General features: G+C 61.0%; 1 protein-coding gene across 1 annotated transcript; it reads right to left on the bottom strand.

Annotated features, from left to right (window-relative positions):
- Nucleotides 1-592: 592 nt before the first annotated feature.
- Nucleotides 593-6,814, bottom strand: TESC (tescalcin). The gene is made up of 8 exons (XM_085076165.1): nt 6,630-6,814; nt 2,979-3,048; nt 2,098-2,178; nt 1,748-1,887; nt 1,590-1,651; nt 1,415-1,522; nt 957-1,004; nt 593-861 (listed from the first exon to the last, which is right to left on the bottom strand). Exons 1-8 carry the CDS (start codon nt 6,685-6,687, stop codon nt 784-786), a joined length of 645 nt encoding a protein of 214 aa, XP_084932291.1. The 5' UTR covers nt 6,688-6,814; the 3' UTR covers nt 593-783.
- Nucleotides 6,815-9,395: the final 2,581 nt, after the last annotated feature.

Raw genomic sequence — 9,395 nt, forward strand, 5'->3', positions numbered from 1 at the left:
AACAAATAAACCTTCCCTGCTTTTCTAAAAATAGCCATTGCCCTTTTTTTCCCCCTTCCTCCCTCCCTCCCTCCCCAGCTCAGACTGCCTTAGAGACAGAAACCCGCCTGGAGCCATCCAGTTATTAATACCAGTAAACAACCCCCCGGCTGCGGTGCCTTGCTCTAGCGGGAACATGTGGGGGCAGCAGCCACCTGGTTGCCAGGAGCCCACGTCCCCATGTTCCTGTGTCCCCGTGTCCCTGCTGCCTGCTCCGGGCTCCTCCTGCCTGCCTCTGACCGGCAGGCACAGCCAGGGGGCTGCTTTGGGATTAAATAAGGAATATTCCTGGTGCCACTGCCACCAATTTCACCGTAGGGTGCACAGTGGGACGTGGTTGTCCTTTTAGGATGCTGCCTTCACCTCCTGCCCCTCAGCGTCCCCATCCCTGCCTCTCTCCCCTCAGCCTGGCATCAGCTCCTTCCCCAGAGCAGCGTGTGGCAGAGGCTAAAAATCCAGATTTATGGGGAAACCAGGATTTGTGGAGGCTTTCTGCTCAGGGAAACACTCCACCATGGAGTGATGGATGGATGGAGTATTTCTCAGCGAGGACTAAAAAGAGAAATATCTTTTATTATAGATAAAAGCCTCTTACGTTTCTAGAGAGCAGAGGGCAGCCCAGTGCAGGACAGGCACAGGGCAGGACAGAGCCATGGAGCTGGGAGCCAGGAGGCAGGACATGGAGCTGCTGCTGGGTCCTCTTCCTTCTCCATCTCCTCCTCCTCCTCCTCCTCCTGCTCCCCCTCAGTAGCAGTGAGCGATGGTGTCCACGTTGAGGAAGCGGACATGCATCTTGGTCTCGATGTCGATGCCCTGCCACATCTGGGGGGACAAGGGCTGAGTGGGGCCAAGGGCCAAACCCCCCCTGTGCCCACCCAGGTCCCTCCTCCTGGGACACGAGCAGAGATGTCACTGACCTTAAGGAAATCCTCGAAGGTGATGCCCTCATACACCTGGTCTGGGCCCTGTGCGAGAGAGAGGGAAGGTTCCTGCTGCCCCAGGGATGGGACAGGGGCTGTGGGGTGACCCAGGGATGTCCCCTGGGGCTGAGGGACATCTCCCGTGGGTGCACAGTGCTGGCCCTGCACTGTACCCTGAAACTGGTTCCCAGCCTGCAGTGCCTACAAGGAGCAGCCTTTCAAACCCCATTAAGGATGGAGTTTATGGGATGCTGTTGGCTGATCCCCCTTGGGTTTATCATAAGACAAAACCACCCTGAAAGCTGCTGCCTGCAAAAGGATCCCCAGCCAAAGAAGCTCTGGGGACAGGGGAGATGCCCTGGGCAGCACAGGCACCTTTCAGCCCCATTTCTGTGCCCCCACAGCCCCTCTGTGCCAGGGCAGAGCAGGGGAGCAGCTCCCCCAAGAGCTCCCACCATTTGTCCCACACAGATGCTGGCAGCCTCCATCATGGCCCCGTCGGCGATGGACCGAGCCGACTCCTTCTCCAGGTGGGGATTCCCTGACAGCAGCTCCTCCACCACCTGCAGGGCAGAGGGTCAGAGCAGGGCTGGGAGCTGGGGGCTCAGGGCAGGAGGGTCCATACATTACATTTCTGTACTCCTGCAGCGTGATCTTCCCGTCGTGGTCTGAGTCGTACATGTGGAACAGGACTGTGAGGGACGAGAGCAGCAGGGCAGTCAGGAGAGCCTCTTCCCACCCCACCCCACCCCAAACCAAACCAAGGCCAGGCTCTGGGAAAGCCTCACATTTGAGCTTCTCCTTGCGGAAGCGGTCGAGCTGCTCCTCGTCCATGTTCATCTCGATGGGTCGGAAGTAGGACATGATGGTCAGGAAGTCCTCGAAGTTGATCTCATCCGCCAGCCCATCCGACTCCTGCCGCAGGTTCCTGGGGGTTCCAGAGCCCTCAGTGATTCCCAAACCATCACAGCCCCCAGCAAAGCTTTAGGACTGGTTTGTCCCTAAGATTTAGCTTAAATGTCTGTGATTTCCCCCCTGGCCCCATCCCAGCCTTCAGGAAGATCCCTGCCCAGCCCATCCCATTTCCAGAGGATAACCCAACCCCCCCCATCCCTCCCTGGGCACTGGGGTTTCTCACCTTTTGTCAAAAAAGGCGTGGACGATTTTCCCCCTGATGGGGTTGAACTCCAGGTCGGGAATGCTGTCAAAGTTCTCCTTGCTGCAAAGGGGACAGAGGCAGCCCAGAGCTGAGGGAGTGCAGAGGGAGCTGCTCCCACAGCCCCTGGGACTCCCAACCCCTTTCTGCCATGGAATCATGGGAAAACACAGAGGTTTTGGATGGAAACCCCTTTTGGCTTCAGTTCAGACTGAGAGCAAATCTGTGCTCAGCAAATTTGTCCCCACTAAAATGGGTTTTTGGGAAGCTCTTGGGATGCCACTGGGGCCCTTGGAACGGCTTGACCTGCCATGGTTTTTAAGGTTTTCCCAGGAAAAAGGCCTCAAACAGGAGAAGGAGCTCCTGCTGCCCCCTCAGCTTCGTGCTGAGCCTGTGCTGGTCATTTGCTATTGATGATTTATGGAGCAAATGAGCCAGGAAATGACCCCTGGGAGGGAGGAAGCAGTGGGAGCTCAGAGCTCTCCCGAGGTGCACAATTCCCTGCACAGCCATCGAGCAGAGAGATGAGAACAACTGCAACCCCACTGCCCTCCTGAAAGCTGATTTTAGATCTGGGGGTGATGAGCTGTTTGTGGGGAGCAGTCCTGCTCTGAGGCTACTGCACATTCTTCCTTGGATTATATCTTCCTTGGATTATTCCAGCTCCATCCCAGGAGCTGGCTCAGCACGGCTGGGATGGCTGGGAAGGATGGGAAGGACACTTGGAACCATAGCCCAGGCAGCCCAGGAGAGGCAGGAGATGCTCTGGGCAGCCCCAGTGGGACTGGAATTGCCATGGACTGGAATTGCCATGGACTGGAATTGCAGTGGACTGGAATTGCCATGGCCTGGACTGTCCATACCGGATGGTCAGCTGGTCCTGGCTCAGCTGCTTGAAGCGCCGGTGCAGGTGCTCGATCTGTTCCGAGGTGACTGCCAGGGAAAGGACAGAGGTGACAGGGCTGAGCCCCAGGGGACCCTCGGGACACTCCTCTGTGTCTGTCCCACCCCCCAGCAGCAGGGCAGGGTCTGGGGCACTGCTGTCCCACCCCCGTGTCCCTTTGGTGGCTCTGTGCAGCCCTGCAAGGCCCATCAGTGTCCCTGTGTCCCTGTGCTGGCTGCAAGGATGGTGCCAAGGCTGGTTCATCCCCTGCCCTGGGCTGCAGGAAATTCCCTGGCCCAGCACAGCATGGAATGGCACAGTGGGATCCCAGCTCAGTGTCAGCCCAAACTTTCATTTGGGGCTGTTGGCACCGTGGGCAGAGCTGTGCCCAGGGAGCTCCTCCCAACCTGCCCTGGCACACCTGTGCCTGCAGCCAGGAGGTGCCTGTGCCCTGTCCATACCCACAGCTGGGGGCAGGAAATAACTCTGGGGTCAGAAATCCTGACAGCAGCGACCTGCCCCATGCCAGGGAAGAGGAAAGGACATGGGAGGGGCACAGCAGAGCCCCAGAATCAACACCTGGCTTTGAAACTGCTGCCCTGCTCAGGGTGAGCCACGAACCATCCAGGGATGCACCACTCCATCCTGGGGCAGGGGCTGGATGGGGGAGCAGCAGCTCCCTTGGAGCCCCATGAGCACTGGGGTTCCAGCCCAAAGCTCAGCAGCAGCTCCCCACTGCCCCAATCCCACGGCACAGGTGAGTTTATCCTCCCCAGCTGCCCTCCAGGGCTTGTACCCAAACTCTGAACCCCCAGAGCCTGACTCTGTGCAAATATTGAGAGGGGCTGTTCCCAGGAGCCGGGGAAGTGCTTTGGGGCTGTGTCTGCCAGAGCTGGGGGAGTCTCTCTGGCCACCAGCTGGATCCCCACGCTCCTGCAGCCCTGGCTGGGGCTGGGCACGGGGCAGGGCTGCCCCAGCAGCTGGAAATCAGCCACTGCTGGAGTCGTGGAGAGACATAAAACCATGCCAAAGCACCACTGAGGGGTTGCAAGGGGTTAATTGCTGCTAGACAGCAGGGCAGAGCTGGGCAGAGCTTCCTCCCTCGCTGCCTTTTATGATGTTTGAATAATGTCCTTTGCGTTCCCCACTGCTGCTTCACAGCCTGGAAATAGCAACTGTATTGATCAGCCAGGCTGAGCCTTCACAGCCTTCCATGAACAGCCTGGAGAACCCATCTGGGCTTCCTCCTGGGGCCCTGGGCCTGCCTGGATCTCTAGCTGCCCTGACAGCCACCAGCACCTCTGCAGGGTGAGCTTTAAACCCCATTTGTTGAACCCCCTGGGCCCCCCTGGCTCCCAGGGGAGGATGCTCAGGCCCCACTGGTTCATCCCTTTGCTGTTTTCTCCTCTAATCCCTCCTGGCTGCTGCTCCTGCTCTCCACACACCCATGGAAACTTTCCCTCGACTCTGCTTTCCAATTTTGGCCATGGAGAAGTGACCTTTCACCTTCTGCCCTGACGACATCGCCGTCACCATGGGAGCAGCTGAGCCACCAAGCCCTCAGCATCTGGGACTGGGTGAACACCAAGAGCTTTGATCTCCCAGAAAAATGTCCCAGGCTGTGACAGGACAAAGAGCTGGGGCCAGTGGTGATGCTCGTGGTTGGGTGAGCCCTGCAAGGATGAGGCTCTTCCTCCCTCTTTCCCCAGTCCCAGGTCTTCCTCTCAGGGAAGGTTTCCCAGGGTGGCTCCATCCTGTGAAAGGTGGCAGCACTTGGCTGCTTTCCAGAAAAAAAAGGGAAAACCTGCACAGAAAGCAAAAGCTTGGCTGGAGGAAGCGCTGGCTGAAGGGCAGCAGAGGCTGCTCGTGTCCCTGAGAAGCATCCTGATGCTGCAGGCCCCTGGCCAAGCACGGCAGCCTCCGCAGATGGGGGGAAAATGGGATTTAAAACACAGAGAGCTGGGATTGCTGGTCCCAGCCTTGTGTGGTTTGTGCTGCTTGAGCAAAGGGAAAAGGGAAAGGGGTGCTGGGGGGGCTCAGCTCTCCCCGTGGGAGCAGCCTGGGTGCAGGGAATGATCCCAGCATGCCGGGAAGAGCTGCTGCACCCCGGACAGACCCTGCTGCAGCTTTGGGATGGAGCAGAGCAGGCAGGGAGGAGAACCAGCCCCAGCGCCTCGAGCAGCACCTCAGGGTGCTCTCCGTGGGGAGAAGGGAAAGGAACAAGCCATGGGCACATCCAGGCGGCTCTGCCCTGTCCCTGCAGCTCCCACGGGACCATGGGTGGCTGCAACGCCCTGAGTGAGGTCGGACAGCAGCAGCAAGGCTGTAAACGCCCTGAATTCCCAGGGGTTTGGCAGCAGCCACAGCACGGTGGGAACTCTGTGAACCCCACCGGGAGCTCAGGACAAGCATCCCGGGCATGGCTGGCAGTCAGGGGCTCCCCCTGCCCTCCCTGCTCTGGTTTTGATGAGATTTTTGGGTGTTGCCTTCACAAACCCTTCCCTGGGGTTGATTCACGGGGCACCAGGCAGGAGCCTCCCGCGGGCAGGTGCCTCCTGTGCCGCAGGTGTGCTGCGGGGTCCCCGGGCCAGGGGGTCCCCAAAAACCTCCTCCCTCTCTGGGCTGCCAGGCTGGCACCCCGCGGGCTCCCCAAGCTCCTGAGTGTGCCCAGGGGGTGCCCAGGGGGTGCTCAGGGGGTGCTCAGGGGGTGCTCAGGGGGTGCTCAGCCCTGCCTGGGGGAGGAGGAGAGGAGATGGAGATGTGACCCTAGGAGCAGCAGCAGCACTAGGGACACTCACTGGACACTCTCGGTCCCCACAGACCCTCGGGCCGTGGGCACAGCTGTCCCCTCAGCCCTCCCTCACGGCAGCCCGGAGCTGGAGGATCCAGGCAGGAGCACCCTGATCTCCGTGCCCGGAGCTCGCCGCGTCCCGAGCGGTGACACTTCCCAGCACGGACACGACCCTGTCCCACACCCCGAGCCCTGCGGGGAGCCCCGGGCAGTGTCCCTGCTCCTTCCCCTGCCTGTCCCTCGATCCCAGAGCCCCGCGCCCCGGAGCAGCCCCGAGGGTGTCACGGCCCGGTGGCTCCGGGGCACAGCAGCCATGCGGGGACAATTCCCTGCCCGGATGGCGCGGGTGGGCAGAGCTTGGCTGGCGCTCGCACGTGTGGCCGCTCGAAGCCCCGGCTTGGCACTGTGGCACTGGAGACACGGCTGCACGCCCAGGGTGACATGCTGGCACCCTCTGGTGACATCCCTACACCGTCCCCTCTCATCCCCTGCCCCTTTCCCCCCTCCACGCCCCGGGTGACACATCCTGCGCTCCCCCCGGCCCAGGTGACACCTCCGCACCCTCCCCGAGTGACATCTCCTGCCTCCTCCCCCGCGGGTGACACGACACGTCCTGAATCCCCCTCCCCTCCTCCAGCGCCACCTCCTGCAGTCCCCCGGCCCCCAGGTGACATTTCCAGAGCATCCTCCCTTCCTTCCCGGCTGACACCTCCCGCATCCCCGCCGGTGACACGTCCTGTCCCCCCCGCGGGCGCTGTGTCCCCCCGGAGGCTGCGGGGTGGGGCGGGGGGCGGCAGCGGCAGCGCCCGGCCGAGGTGCCCGCGGGTCCCCGCTACTCACAGCCGGTCCTGTCCGCCAGCTCCCGCATCTCGGCGGGCACGGAGTGCGCGGAGCCCATCCCGGGCCGTGCCGGGAGCGCCGCCGCGGGCGCTGCACCGGAGCCGCCGCCGCTCTGAAGGGCGGGAGCGGCGGGGAGGCGGCGGCGCGGCGGCCCCGAGTCCCGGAGAGCCCCCGCCCAGAGGCAGCGCAGGGCCCGCCGGGGGTGGGACCCTCCGGGAGCGGGGACAGCCCCTGCAGCGCTGCTGGCACCTCCGGCTGAGCCCCACCGGCGGCTTGGAGCGTCCCCGGAGGAGGGCACGGAGCTGCCCCGTGTATCCCGGTGAGGAATGGGGCAGGGGTGTCCCCAAAGGTACCCTGCAGCAGCTCCCATCTGTGCCCCTCGGCTGCCCCCAGCCCTGGCACCGCCCAGGCTGTGCCACCCTGGCTGGGGAGACACAAAGGGGGATGCACAGAGGTGACCCGGGACCCCCAAAGGGACCCCCAAAGGGACCCCAGCCCTGGGGCGCAGCTGTGCACCGGGGGGATTCTGCCACCATCTCCCTCCCTGGCAGACTGGCAGGGCCACGTCAGCCTCCCACGGGCCCCGGGAAGAGCAAAGCCTTTCCAGGAGGGAAGGCAGAGGCTCGGGAGGCAGATCAGAAAGCACAGCACACCGCGGCAGTAGGTACCAAGTCAGTGGTGTTTATTTGTTTAAAGCCAAATATAAACAGGAGAGGAATGAAATCATTTCCAGCCTCCAGCTGTCCAGGAAAATACCTGTTTATAAATAAAAAAGGAGAAAAGAGAGGTATCCCCATCTTGCAACCTCAGCTGTCAATGTCAGGGGCCCTGGGGCTCAGGGCTCCTCACCCTCCATTCCTGGGGCAGCAGTTTTCCATCCAATGTGGAATTTTGCTCAGCCCAGGCGCTTCCAGCTGGGAGGAGGAGGATCAGGGGGGGTAAGACATGCACCACTCTGTCCGTGCCACCACAGTCCCTGTGTCCCCCGTGGAGGAAGAGCCACCAGGCAGGGCAGGCAGGGCCCATGGAGCTGGGATAGCCCTGGAGCCAGCTGGTGTGTGGATGGAGGGGGCCTGGAGGGACCAGGAGATCCCAGGGACTTTTGCCAGCCCAGAGCAGCCCTTTGCTCCCCTCGTGTGTCCCAGAGGACACAGCTGTCCCTGGCTCCGGGTAGGGCTGGAGGGTCCTGGTTTTCCTGCAGTTCTTGTCAGAGACAAACTCCATGCTTTGTCCCAGAAGCCTCACTGGCTGCCCGTGGCTGGGTCAGGTGCTCTGAGTGCATCCCTGTGTGTCACGATGGGGCTGCAGGGATTTCGGGTTTCCCAGGAGGATGCTGCTGCAGGAGCTGTCCCTCCCTGTCCCTTTGCTGGGGGAGGGCACGGGCAGCTCCTCAGCCTGGCCTGGAGCAGCAGCACATGGAGACCTCGGCCTGCAGGGGTGGAGAAACCTCCCACAGACACTGCTGCTCCCAGGACTCTCTCCCTGCCAGAGGAAACCTGGGAATGGCACTGCCTGAAACATCCCTGAGTGCCAAGGTCCAGTGGCAAAGCTTGGAACCAACCCATGGCTTTTCCTAACGATCCACTGTTATTACTCCTCTTCTCCTGCCCTTTCCCAGACTCCTCTTCCCCCATTCTGTATTTTTTCCTTCACCCTCTGGATTTCAAGGTGACAGCACTGGGGATGTTCTGTCCCCAGGGGAGATGGTGACATGGGCAGGGAAGGGAGAACACAGCATTAACTGCAGGAAATTCACCCCCTGGTCCTGAGGAGTGCAGGACAGAGGACTTTGGCACTGCACAGGAGCAACCTGGCCAATGGTGGGAGAGAGGGAAGGCAATTCCACCTTCTCCAGAAAGCCAAACAGCCCTTCCTGGGAGAGCTCCTCAGACAGGACAAACCCTGATGGATGGCATTATCAGCACCTTTAACGCAGACACCACAGATCCAGACATCACTCACGGACACAAGGAACTTTTGGGATCCACTGCTGGCTTCCTGGGGAAAAGGTGACTGTGCTGTCAGTAGGGGAGGGAACACAGGCAAACCCCAAATGTCACCCCATCATCCCACAGAGGTGTTTCCTGCCGTGCTGGACCTCAGCTGGGCAGCTTGTGGGAACCCATGTGAATTCCAAGAGGTATCCTGGGGGTTTCCAGCTTTCCCTGGCTGCTGGCCAGAGGCCTCCCAGAGCACCAGGTGCTCACTGGGGAGTTTCTCCTCACCATGACCAAGGACTCCACCCAGGGCAAGCAGCACTGGAGGCACTGGGGACATCCTCCCCAAACGGGAAACAAAGGGAACACACCAATCCCTTGGGGTTGGGCTCAAACTCCAAAATCTGACTTGGACCCTGGGCTGAGGTTGGGTGGAGAATTTACTGGAACAGGTCCAGTCTTTCCCAAATCTGGCACACCCAAGGCTGTGCTGGTGCTCTGGGAGTGGATGTGGGCAGCACCCAGAGCAGGCAGAGCTCTCTGAGGACACAATTCCCCAAAAGCTCCTGCCATAGGGATGAGGATTTATTTCCGGGGCTGCTGGGCTGCCTTGAGTGCCCAAGCCTGTCCCCTCTGCACAGAACACTTCCCTTTTGCACCCCAGGCAGCACCAGCTGTGTGGAGGTCTGTGGGGAGCAACAGCTATCCCCGGGGAATGGACACACAGTGGCCCCAAAAGAGGGACAGGAAGGGAAAAAGCCCTGAAGCAGCCAGCAGCTTTCCAGGAGGGTTTTCATGGACACTTTGGGTGTTTCCTGTTGGCTCCTGT

The sequence above is a fragment of the Lichenostomus cassidix genome, chromosome 15 (assembly GCF_008360975.1).
Source record: "Lichenostomus cassidix isolate B80296 chromosome 15, HeHo_3.0, whole genome shotgun sequence".
NCBI lineage: Eukaryota > Metazoa > Chordata > Aves > Passeriformes > Meliphagidae > Lichenostomus > Lichenostomus cassidix.